The sequence below is a fragment of the Homalodisca vitripennis genome, chromosome 4, assembly GCF_021130785.1.
Source record: "Homalodisca vitripennis isolate AUS2020 chromosome 4, UT_GWSS_2.1, whole genome shotgun sequence".
Lineage (NCBI taxonomy): Eukaryota > Metazoa > Arthropoda > Insecta > Hemiptera > Cicadellidae > Homalodisca > Homalodisca vitripennis.
This window is the reverse complement of record NC_060210.1, coordinates 108886197-108899912: the sequence shown is the minus strand read 5'-3', so window position 1 is coordinate 108899912 and position 13716 is coordinate 108886197. Positions and strand designations below refer to the sequence as shown.

Genomic DNA, 13716 nt, shown 5'->3' with positions numbered 1-13716 from the left:
TCTTTGAAACATTTATACCAGTTGTAAACCTTTGTTTTAATCATAGCACACCCACAATAGGCTTTTGTAACATTTTCCACACTTTGTTCCACAATTCTTTTACACAAATCTTGATACAAATCTTTGAAACATTTATACCAGTTGTAAACCTTTGTTTTAATCATAGCACACCCACAATAGGCTTTTGTAACATTTTCCACACTTTGTTCCACAAATTTTTTACACAAATCTTGATACAAATCTTTGAAACATTTATACCAGTTGTAAACCTTTGTTTTAATCATAGCACACCCACAATAGGCTTTTGTAACATTTTCCACACTTTGTTCCACAATTCTTTTACACAAATCTTGATACAAATCTTTGAAACATTTATACCAGTTGTAAACCTTTGTTTTAATCATAGCACACCCACAATAGGCTTTTGTAACATTTTCCACACTTTGTTCCACAATTCTTTTACACAAATCTTGATACAAATCTTTGAAACATTTATACCAGTTGTAAACCTTTGTTTTAATCATAGCACACCCACAATAGGCTTTTGTAACATTTTCCACACTTTGTTCCACAAATTTTTTTACACAAATCTTGATACAAATCTTTGAAACATTTATACCAGTTGTAAACCTTTGTTTTAATCATAGCACACCCACAATAGGCTTTTGTAACATTTTCCACACTTTGTTCCACAATTCTTTTACACAAATCTTGATACAAATCTTTGAAACATTTATACCAGTTGTAAACCTTTGTTTTAATCATAGCACACCCACAATAGGCTTTTGTAACATTTTCCACACTTTGTTCCACAAATTTTTTACACAAATCTTGATACAAATCTTTGAAACATTTATACCAGTTGTAAACCTTTGTTTTAATCATAGCACACCCACAATAGGCTTTTGTAACATTTTCCACACTTTGTTCCACAAATTTTTTTACACAAATCTTGATATAAATCTTTGATAAATTTTTTAAACAAACTATAATTACTGAGTTCTTAAAACACACCCAACCTTAGCAGCTGCCACTGAAAAAGTAAACAATGAATACAGCTGGAAATTGTATTATACTTTTGGAGCATGAGTAGTAGTAGTAGTACCAACATAATGAAAAACTCTTGACAATCAGACTCTCCAAACCCACAAAACTTAAATATTCCTGTTACATTTTGAACACACCTTGTACATACGACTTTTACAAAACTAGTGTTCCTCAATAATAAATTGAGTTATATACAGTTAAAACTTATTAGATTTCTTAATGTTACTATTCTACATTTCCCATACAAAAATTAAGATAAAAACAATAAGTTTGGTTCTAAATAGTAGGTATTTACACATTAAAAATGTATTACTTAATTAACTGTGAATTGTGATTGGTAAATTATCACACATTATGGCTTTAAGAATTTTTTTATGGAATTTATTTCTTAAAACATCTTATTTTGTTTACTTTCAGTAAATTATTAAACATAGTTTTATATGGACAGCATAATTTTTTACATTTGCTATTATTACATGTTATAAAAGTGGTTTTATATTCTAAAGTAACTGCAGCAAAATACATAATGTGTTAATGAGTTCAAATGGAACGTCAGCACTTGCTAGAGCAACAATTGGTTTTCATCGATACATTTTCTGTCTGAGCATATGAAAAATAGTTTGGTACCAAACAATTCAATCCTACAATGCGATCTGATGTTGCAAAAACTTATGCTGAAGGAATTTCCCAATTATTACCGAAATTCAATCAGTCTGGTGAATATGTAGAAATAAACAAAAATATAGTTTTAATATAAATCATAAATGTCTATTTTAATTTTGTTATAAGAGGTAACTTCACAGACAGCCTTCATAATTAATTTATATAAATTTAGTAAATAATTGCATTATTTGTTATCACTATAAAAAAATAACCACAATTGGGTTTTACAATGTTTTGGTGTACGGTAGTTTTAATATTCATAAAACAAGGCCAAAACCTGATTTTCTTACTCACTTATACAAATATACAGGTAAACTACTAATAACAATAATTAGAACACAACTAATAACATGAGGAAACTAACAATCACTTGTAATAGAACATAATTTTTACAGTTACTTACTCAGATTACTCATACTTACTAAGGCTAATTTTTCAAATTTTAAAGTGAAAAAATTAGGAAAATTTATAATTTCTTTAACAATTAATTAATAGTTTTTGAAAACAATAGAAATGAAATTATAGAAATATACTGCGCAAAACTAACTCTGTATTAGTGGTCACTGCAGTGAGCTGGAAAACATCAATTGCAGCTTTCGCTACAGTGTCCAACCATTGGTTCAGCTCCTGGGAGCCACTAGCCAACTGCTTGTACATGAGCTGCATGTCCAGCCACGACATTCTAAGGGTCCACAGGTCCAGGTTCTAAAACACAGAGAACCATATAAACAAAAAACTACATGTATTGTATTTAAAGCTACTGTATCCAACCAACTGTTCAGTGTCTGAGATGCACATTTGGCATCAAGAGCTTCAATTCTACACTGAAAAGAAGTTTCTAAATTGGAGAAACAATTCCATAGACCTAACACGATTTGTTGTTACAATTCTGTTACATAATGTAATGTAACACAGTTTTGTAATCTCTATGGTTATGAATGAAGATTTGATTCATCAATTTGAAAGTCTGATATTTATTTTACTTACTATGATCTTGTAGTATAATTATCTGCTCATAAGATTGGTCAAGATTAACCATCACCTTCTTCCTGACTGTTAAATAACGTGCCTTCTACGTCGGCTACACAATACATACCACCAAGTAGATGATATACTAGTGGGAAAATTATTATTGTTGTGGGTGGCTCAACCAACTTTACATTTGAACATCTTTAAAAAATTACCCATACCCCCTCAAAAGTGCCATTTTGGGGAATTGTTAGTTGTTAAAAATTATTTTCCCAATTTTTTGGGGTTGAAATATGAAGATTTTTGTTAAATCGAAGAAGGTAGGTTTTTCAGTTCAGCCGCTATACATCGTGGATAGGTGGTTTGCCTCACCCGGTATAAATGCTATTTTATAAATGTATTTTAATAATTTATACTGACCTCTAAAATATTTACAATAATAGACTTGTGGTCCAAGTTGATCTCCGAGTGGGCATCTGAATCAGGGTAGCAGATCATGTGTAGGAGTCTCTGAGCCTAAACAATGTAACAACAAAAATGTGACTTAAGCATGTGAATTAGCATAACTATTTAATTCATGGATTCAGTAATATTTAGCATGATCATCACGAAGTATCATTAGCAATAAATACAAAAGTATAAGGATAATTCAAAAATACTATTGCTGACAACAAATACACGTAACATCATAATACCAACACTAAACATCATTTAGTAATACAATTTATTAATAATATTGAGATTCAAAATTGTTATTGATCAGATTAAAACAGCAACTATACCAGTTTTCAGTACTTAATGTGTTATTAGAAAGTAAGTAAATTAACCCTATAAGTGGCGGTCATTTGTGGTCTCAGTGGCAGGCCGTTTTTGGGTAAATTGCTGTGATCGTTAAACTTATTTTTAGAAAATATTATCTAAGTGATAACCTAGCAACATTATATATTTTTGTTTTCCTTATGAACTATAGAATAAGAATAAATATAATATTTGGTGCCTTACCATTATTTTCAGATTAATATCATCGTAGATGTGTAAAAAATTTTTTTTAGAAAAGATAATTTTTAAGTTCTACTGTCCGTCAATTTGAAACTACTGGAGCTTCAAAATAATGTCAAATTCACAGAATATACACAATTTTATTCTAAACAAATTACTTCTTATACATTTTTTTCTATTTACAAGAACAAAAAAGTTAGATGGGAAAAACTAAATCTATGTATAAACTGGTTTTTTTACTCCCGAGTCACTAGAAGGAGCTTGTCTTTTCCTCCCAGTAGTGTAGGGCCTATAATAGTATAATAGTGGCTTAGTTTGTCATAGCACAGTATATTTCGTAAATATAAAACAGGGATTGTCTTATCGCAAACCCCTCCCCATCCTCAGACAGAGGTCAAAGTCGAGCGATCTAGTAGATAACGTGACTACAGATTCTCGCCGCCCGTTCAGCTGGTGCGCCGCATTCTTGTACTTTTCGTGCCGAAGTGTCTGTCGAGTGTGTAATCGATTAGTGATGGGTGACACTATGAGAATTTGGGATTTACCCAGGAGCGAATAGGGGGCCATTCGTTTTTTACAAGATCATGACTAGTTGCCTACATCTAAAATATGCGTTGCGGTCGGCAGTTGCTGCTGAGGGCGGAAATCCACTAGACTCACTCATCCTTGATATTGCTGCTTTCTGGGCGTCACAGGAAACCCATTAACAATTAATAATCATTGTAAGTTTGTAATTGAAGAGTTGCTTTTTCGTTCTATAATTTTTTTTCTATAAATTTATTTGTTTGTGTTCCTCATACTGGTGTAGTCGGTATAATCCCAAAGTACCCCAACATTTTCCATGAAGAACGAATAACCTAAACATTTACCGGTAACACAAACAACGCGATAAACAATAATATACTGACAATAACAGTACGCAAAGTCGCCAAACAAAACAGTGACGAGACGAGTAGACAGCTGTTCTCTCGTCTGCCGCCAGGTCAAACGAAACCGTCGGAATCATTTAAGCCAGCAAACATTAGTAACATGAATACACACTATACTATATGATATGTATAGGAAATTTCATGGAGAATACAATAGTTCAAACTAGGCCTAAAAATAATGGACGGTTGCGGAGCAACGGCCTTAAATGTGAAGCGATGGCTGTGACGGCGCTTGCCACTTCGCGGCGGCGTGAATCATACGTCTCAGACGGCGCTTGCCACTTAGAGGGTTAAGGGAAAAAAGGTTTAATCCTTTCCACTAGTATTTACCACGGACCTGTTTTCCTTACTAAATCAATTGAATTTTGAGCTAAATATGAATATATCACCTGTTTATTCTAATAAAAATTATTTATTTTATTTCCTACATCACTAAAGCAAAAAATAAAATTATACATAACAACTATTTTATTTTTTAATATTTTTTATATAATAAATGTGTCAAAATTAATCTACAAATTTACGCAAAGAGTCTATGAAGCCCAAAATATAGTTAAAGATTTCTCCATGTGAATCTCATGATACAACTGGTAAATATTTAAATCCAGGCAGAAATGGCTTAGTTCATTCCGACTGTAGGAACAATAAAAGGTTTATTCTATATAAGTACATTTATGTTAATACCATACATTCATAATGGATCTAACTAAGATCTACACCTACTTATTAGTTACATTTCTTTGATTTTTGTACTAGGTTTGTATTCAAACAAGCATACTCGTTATAATAGTTGCAGTATAACATTGCAGCAACAATTCCTAGATGGATTAAATACCTCTATTTGTGATTAAATAATTGTAAAATTAAGATTATAATTAAAGTGATCCACTGAATTCCAGGGATTAAATATCTAGTATTACAGATCTACATAGTATTGATAATTACCAAAAGCCTTTCAGTATCATTCAACAAACTCTTATAAATGTTTAATATTTAATATAAAGAGAATGAGACCTGTTTGGGTGAAAGCATGCTGTCCAACAACATGTCCTGCGTACAGAGTTCTTCTGGGTTTTGAAGGCATCTCTCTAGGACCCACTCCTGGCTGCAAATCTCTCGCAGTACCAGTTGGGCCAGGTCTGATAGACTATGGGCTGTACCATCTACTCCTCCACTGGCCCTGCACACATGTCAGTCAGCCATTAGGATCACAGCACTCCGATTGCTCATCGCATCTATTTTTGGTTTTAGGTATAACCTACTGTACTATTTCACAAAACATAATAGAAAAAACACAACAAGAAAATGAAAAATGCAGTAATTTTGTAAGGGCAGGTCATAACTGAATTAATATGAATCAGAATGGTCCTACTATTTGTTCCTCTAAATTAATTGTGTGATACAAACAATATAGTGCCGCATGAAGCGCTGACGATGCGTGTAGCCACTGGGCAGTGGCTTGTCTGCGCAAGGTTACATGACGCTAGCATTGCCTGTGTTGTGTCAGTGATCGTTTATAGTGTTTAAAGAAATTGAGAACACCGCCAGTTGATAAGTGAGGGCCGTGATTAAACTTCTTAATGCACGAAACTTTGGACCTTCTGATATTTATTACCAATTAAAGGAAGTGTATGGAGGCAATGTGATGGACAAGGTGTCTGTTTGGCGCTGGTGTCACAAGTTCAACCTGGAGAGGGGGAATACACACAACGAGGAGCATTCAGGACAGCAGAGATCTGTCATTACAGACCAACTGCTGAGCTCAGTAGACAAATGTGTGAGGAGCGATTGGCACGTCACAATTGATGAACTCTGTGGACATTTTCCTAATGTGTCTCAAACAATTAATTGTTCATGAAAGTGTCAAAGACCATCTGCGTTATTCAAAAATCTGTGCAAAGTGAGTTCCTCGCATGCTTACAGGTGAGCACAAAATCAAGCGTATGGCTGCAGCGCTGACATTTCTGGAACCTTATTCTGATGAAAACTCTTTCCTGATTCTCATCATTACTGAGGATGAAACATGGGTTTGTTATGCATCACCTAAGAATAAACGACAGTCAATGGAGTGGCATCATGCTCATTCACCAACCAAACTAAAAAAACTTCCAGATAATCATGGCGACCATTTTCTGGGATCGACGAGGTATACTGCTCATTGATTTTATGGCCTGTGGAGACACAATTAATGCTAATGCATATTGCAAAACATTAAAGAAATTACAGCGGGCAATAGACAATCGTGTTAAAAGGTTTGTTATTGTTTACTTATATCAAACACTTTTTGAGGCTACATTTCTAACACTATAAATTATGTTCACCAATAATATGTACATTTTAATGCAACCAACTTCAGGTGAAATAAAACATTCCTCAAGGATTATCTCCAAAGTTTCAAATAGAGTGAAAAAACTAACTGAAATAAAAAATAAGTTCCTTGTTAATTTACTTTATAAAATTTCAGTTTATGTAATGAGAATAAAAATTCTAATTTGAGAACTCTGCCTTTGCTGTAGTTTACATACACTAATGCTATTAAAAACATTGTACCAGCCAGATTTAATACATTCAAAGATTTTTATTAGGCAAGAAGTGCAATAACTTTGTTGGAACTACAACACTAAAACATTGCACTGTTAGTTTATTCATGGCAACAATAACAACACACTTGAGTACATCCAGCACAGGGCCTCCTGTATAAATTGTGAGACTATATCTAATTTACGATATAGAACTCACGCCAAGTCCATGAGCAACTCTCCACCCATATCACTGGTACCGAGGATGTGACTGATACTGAGTTCACTCTTCACTCCCCCAACCACTCCACCAGACTGACTGTCCGACTTCTTGGACAACGACCCAGTTGTGCGCTTGGCAGTCGCATCTCCCACTACTAGTATAGCCTGCAAACATTGTTCATGCATCAGTTTCCACAGACATTTTATAAAACTAATTATACTGACTGATAACTGCTTAATTTTTTCTCATTTACAACTTGAGAAAAAATGTAGCTGACTGTAAAGAGCATAATATCAAGAATATTAAACAAAGTTATAATATTTATAAAACATCTTCTTAACAAACAAAATTAGAATAACTTAAATTAATGTTTCATTACTACAATAGGAACATTTACAATCGGTTACACAATTATTAAATGTGTTAACATAAGATTTCTTAGCACATTCTTTGCGTTTTATTTAAAAAAAGCTACTATAATTAAATTGTTACAAATTATTTTAAACTGAATATTTCTAAAATACTAAAGCTAAAAACATGTCAGATGGTTAGTTGCAAGTGTCTGTTCCTGACCTTAAGTACAGCCAAAACAGGCCCCACTTGTATGTTGTTGTGAGCAGCCGCTAGTAAATGTCTGTCACAGCTGAGCTTGATGTTGTACACAGAGTTGCTCGGTACAGGATGGGGAGATGTACCTGAAACATGACATGATAGATATAGGTTGAACAGTGTCTGTGCCTGATTTTGAGTACAGCCAACACAGGTACCACTGGTATATTGTTGTGAGCAGCCACTAGCAAATGTCTGTCGCAGCTGAGCTTGATGTTGTACACAGAGTTGCTCAGTACAGGATGGGGAGATGTACCTGAAACATGAAATGACAGATATAGGTTGAACAGTGTCTGTGCCTGATTTTGAGTACAGCCAACACAGGTACCACTGGTATATTGTTGTGAGCAGCCACTAGCAAATGTCTGTCGCAGCTGAGCTTGATGTTGTACACAGAGTTGCTCAGTACAGGATGGGGAGATGTACCTGAAACATGACATGACAGATATAGGTTGAACAGTGTCTGTGCCTGATTTTGAGTACAGCCAACACAGGTACCACTGGTATATTGTTGTGAGCAGCCACTAGCAAATGTCTGCCGCAGCTGAGCTTGTTGTACACAGAATTGCTCAGTACAGGATGGGAAGATTACCTGCAACACTTCTTTTCATTCATAAATGCAACAGACTTCAATTTCTTATAAAATTGTTTTGTTTTCTCTATCATTTAAACTTTACAGTTTTTGAGGAAACGAATCCATATTTAATGTAATCATCACTACACAGTCTTTTCTTTTATTTTATTTTATATCGTCTTCTCGACTCGGCACATGAACTTGAACGTGGATAAACCCGTATACATCAACGAGGCCTTGTCACCGGCGAGAAGACGTCTGTTCGCGATGGCGCGGGAGATCAAGCGGGACAAACAGTACAAGTACTTGTGGGTGCGAGGTGGAAAAATCTTCCTTCGTAAAGAAGAACCTGGGACAATTACAACAGTAACATGTCAGGCTGACCTTGAAAAACTGTAAGTTTTTTTTTTTCTAACCCATTTCACAAAACAAAATTAGATGTAGGCTAGTGTTTTTATATCAATGAGGAATTTGTTTTTTATAATTTGTATTTTTATAATGTATTTGTACCTTTAAGTTTATTTTCTCTTTAAAAAAAAAATATAGATAAAAAATTTAAAATCATTCATCAAAATATAAGAAGCCTAAGAAGTAATTTTGATTTTTTTCTAGCTGAAGCTATTGCGAATAATATTGAGCCAGATATAATTATTTTATCGGAGATATGGATCAATGAAATAGAATCAAATTTTTATACAATACCAGATTATAAACATTTTTTTAAGTGCAATGAAACATATAGGGCTGGTGGAATTGCTGTTTACATTAAAAACACATTTGTAAACGTTAAATGCCTAGATGTGAAGTGCGATACAGCTGACATTCTTTTAATCTCTTTTGAATTTTTAAATCAAACTTTTCATTTATTAGCAATATATAGATTAATTTTTCACTCTGTGGAAGTATTTATAAATGAACTTCGACAATTTTTTTGTAATCTAAATATGAATTTTAAAAACATTAGAAATTTAATTTGGATAGGAGATGTAAATATAAATTTAGTGGAAGTGAGGGAGTTAAATGCGGATACTGACAGTTATAGAACAGTGATGGCAGTAAACGGGTTTGAGTGTTTAGTCGAAGAGCCAACACGAGTAACAGATCAGTCCGAGACATGCATTGATCATGTTTATGTCCGGGTGGCCAACAAGAACACGGTTTCTGTGGATGCCACGGTTGTACATGCCGGCATTACGGATCACTCTATGGTTCAGGTTAGCGTGGCGGTGCGGTTGTTGGGTGGCGGGGGGGAGGGGGCAGAGCCGGTCTCGCCCTCCACCCCTCCCGCGGCCCGCACACGTATATGCTACGCTCTCCTCAAACATATGTTAAATAATGCCGACTGGTCGGATGTATACAAACATTCTGATGTGTCGGCTGCTTTTGACTCTTTCCTTTCTATATTTCAACAATTGTTCAATCAATCAACTTTTATCGTCGAGAACTCTTTTCAGTATAAGAAAATTAAACCCTGGATAAATAATGCGATTTGTTCGAGGATTAAGAGAAGAAACTTACTCTTCAGTCATGTTAAAAAGCATCCTTACAACGAGAGCCTAAAAAATTATTACCTAACATTCAGGAATAAATTACGGAACGATATAAAATTATTAAAAGATCGTTTCTATAGAGACAAATTTAATAAGTGTGAAGGAAATTCTAAAGCAACATGGAAAGTAATAAATGAAGTAACAGGACAAAATAAAGCAAATAGAAGTCAGATAAGGCTAGAAATAGGCGATATGACAGTTTCTGATTCACACATTATATCAAATCGATTCAATGAGTATTTCTTAAATGTAGTGAATAATTTAGATTTGAACAAAAATGTGAATGATAATTTCTTGTCTATGCACTATAACATTATTTTCCATGTAGAATGGAAGTTCATTCGATTTTTATTGAACCAGTTTTAGCTGAAGAGTTGCTGTGTGTTATAAAATCTCTAAAGAATAACACTGCGCCTGGTATTGATGGAATAAGCACTTGTACACTAAAGGAAGTTTCTGAAAATATACAGAAAGATGTTTTTCTGTATATAATTAATCTTAGCTTCCAAACTGGCATTTTTCCAACTAAATTAAAAAATGCTGTTGTCATACCAATTTTTAAGAGTGGTTCCAGTTTATTATGCAGTAATTATCGTCCGATATCATTGCTTTCTTGTTTCTCTAAGGTTATTGAGAAGGTAATGAAGCATAAGCTTATGAAGTTCTTAAGTAAAACAAATTTTTTTAGTACCAAACAGTTTGGATTTAGATCCGGACTAAACACTGAACATGCCTTATTAAACTTTATGACCAATGTTTATGATGGAATTAATGACGGAAAAAATGTTAGTGGCCTATTTTTAGATATCAAAAAAGCCTTTGATACAGTTGACCATAATATTCTTTTGGAAAATCTTTATCGGTGTGGCATTCGGGGAGTTGTATATGATTGGTTTCAGAGTTACTTGCTGAAGAGAAAACAATGTGTCAAAATTAATGCTGTATGTAGTGACATGGGTGTAATTAAAAATGGTGTACCACAAGGATCAGTTCTTGGAGCTATTTTATTCATAATATATATAAATGATTTTTGTAATGCTCGCTTTCATGGTACTTTAACATCTTTTGCGGATGATACTGCCTTGTGCTATGCCAGCAAGGATTTGGACTCAGTACGAGTAGCAATGAGTCGTGACCTTGATGCGATACAGTGGTGGTTCACTGTGAATCATATGCAACTGAGCATTGAAAAAACAAAATACATAAATTTTTCTTTAAAAAAAGAAGTAAATTTTTCAGTACCGATTTTATATAGGTGTGCAGATTGTATTAGTCAACAAATTCATTGTAAAAAAAGTAAATGTTCTGTTTTGGGTAAAACCAGTGAAATAAAGTATTTAGGTGTATATGTTGATAGTGAAATGAATTGGAAGATACATATAAGTAAATTAAATAGTAAAATAAATAAAATCCTAAAGTTTTTCTATTTTTTAAAAAGTATGTGTAGTGAGAGAGTTTTGCGTACAGTTTATTTTTCAATGGTGTAGAGCAGAATAGAGTATGGAATAGTATTTTGGGGCAATACATATATTTCTTACTTGAACTCAATATATCTACGGCAGAAGCATTTGGTAAGAATAATCTCGAATAAAACTAAATATGAACCTTCTCGTCCATTGTTCTTAGACCTAAAAATTTTTCCTCTGAGATATTTATATGTATTCAAAGTATTAAAACTTTTTTACTGTAGAAGTGGAAATATTCCAGCCAATGTAAATACCTATAAATTGAGATTAAGAAATGCAAATAAATTTACAATACCTAAGCCAACAATATCTTTTTACACTAGAACATATAATTTTATCGCACCAAAGATTTTTAACCAAATACCTGATTATATTAAATATTCATACAACAAAAATATTTTTTTGAATAGACTAAAATCATGGCTCTTTCATTTGGAAGATATTGAGTTTTTGTTTAATATTATACAATAGGTTACTTATTCAGATGATCAGTGTTTATCAGTAATGTATGGTTAATATTTGTATGTAAATATTTATTTATTGTTAATATAGTGTTGTGAAGTCAATATTTTTGTTTTTATTATGTATCTGTAGTCTATGTTCTGCTTCCTTGTGGATGGTGGTACGGGAAGTCAGGTGTTGTTATTTTCTCTTGTTGCAAGTTGCATTTGTTTATTTTGTTAACTGTGGATAAATTTTTTGCTAAGGCACAACATGTTTGTTTTTTTGAGACCATCTTTGTCAATTTTCTTAAAAAATAATTTTTTCTGAGTGCTATTGTTTTTTTGTAAGTACTGTAAAGGAACCTCTGAACAGGCTTGCCTTAGAGGCCCTAGATTTTCTTAAATTTCCTTCTTGTGTCAATATTTACCTACTGTAATATGTACATACTGTATATTGTAATAGTTAAGGCTGTTTTCAATGCAAAACTACTAAGTTAAGTAATAAAATAATGGTCAGCCTGACAAGAGAATTATTAAATGTTGAGATAAAAGTGTACATTTTGTTAACTGTTGAAATTTAAGAAAATAAAATTCTTTATTCTTTTTACAGTGATCTAGCCACTTTTACGTCTTCTACAACACACACACAACTTGTCTGTCCCACTTTTTACATATACTGGTCCAATAATCTGCAGTATACTACAATCATAAGTCATGTAAGCGTCAAGAATCACTCAATAGACAAACTAACACATAAGCATTATGAGAATTGCTTGCAAGTCAACAACACTGATATAGAACATCATAGTTTATATAGAGGTTCATTAAGCCAAGTGTGTCTAAAATTCCTATTACATAAATACTCTCCCTTAGTGAGTACACATCAAATTTGTTATGCTGAAAATTGTTTAAATATTTATTTAATATATTTATTGTCTCTCTGCTTCTATAAAGTTATATCCAAGAACTCCTCAATTTGGACAAGTTATCTGACTTGATAGATAAAGTGTAAATCCATCCTAACTTCAAATAAACTTTGTATATATTTGACTCACCGACAGAGTAAAGAGCAGGTTGAGGAACCTCAATGGTTTTGAAGAGCCGCAATAAGAGATGGCAGGTGAGTCTGGCTCCAGCTTCTGTGTCAACATCAGCGTCTCCCCGGCCTGAATATAATACATGTATCGATACCAGTTGTTATATAATATAATCTAACAATACACACATCTCTCATCTTTGTCTGATCAAATAAAAGGTTGAGTATTGTCTTTACAACATCCAGTAGAAAAGTTTTCCTTCATTCCATAATACAATAGAGGAATTTCCAACGTCTACTGCCACTCCTCTTAACTAATCTCATACAATGAATCAGTTGTTTTCTTTAATAGAAAATTAATAGGTAAACTTTAACTTTCATTATAATGTTTATTCCCCAGATCAAATACTGTTATAAGCTAATATTGGCAGGAAGATAGTCCAGGCTATTGGTAGAACTTCAGCGACATCAAAGTCTGATCCTGACCTCTGCGGAAAAAAATATACCTACTCAAGAGCAAACCACCAGCCCATCTGTGATAGAGGTCAGCCCAAGGATAAGCTTGGAGTCAACTCTGGAGGAGCAGTCCATCTCAGCAGTATTTCAACAGACATCACCAGTGAAGCTGACTACTGACCCTACAGTGACTGAGGTCCCTACAGACACCACCACCTGGACACTCCACCAGC

The 13716-nt window shown here is 33.5% G+C and overlaps 1 protein-coding gene across 4 annotated transcripts in view; it reads right to left on the bottom strand.

Moving 5' to 3' along the window:
• The window catches only part of LOC124359944 (mediator of RNA polymerase II transcription subunit 12), a 103903-nt gene that overhangs the window by 34611 nt on the left and 55576 nt on the right, over positions 1 to 13716 (bottom strand). For all 4 annotated transcript variants that reach the window (XM_046813130.1, XM_046813131.1, XM_046813132.1 and 1 more), the window contains 6 exons: positions 13047 to 13157; positions 7923 to 8044; positions 7347 to 7513; positions 5622 to 5787; positions 3100 to 3195; positions 2258 to 2415 (listed from right to left, as the gene is read on the bottom strand). In XM_046813130.1, the coding sequence (XP_046669086.1) occupies positions 2258 to 2415; positions 3100 to 3195; positions 5622 to 5787; positions 7347 to 7513; positions 7923 to 8044; positions 13047 to 13157 (820 nt within the window). The remainder of the gene's footprint in view (positions 1 to 2257; positions 2416 to 3099; positions 3196 to 5621; positions 5788 to 7346; positions 7514 to 7922; positions 8045 to 13046; positions 13158 to 13716) is intronic.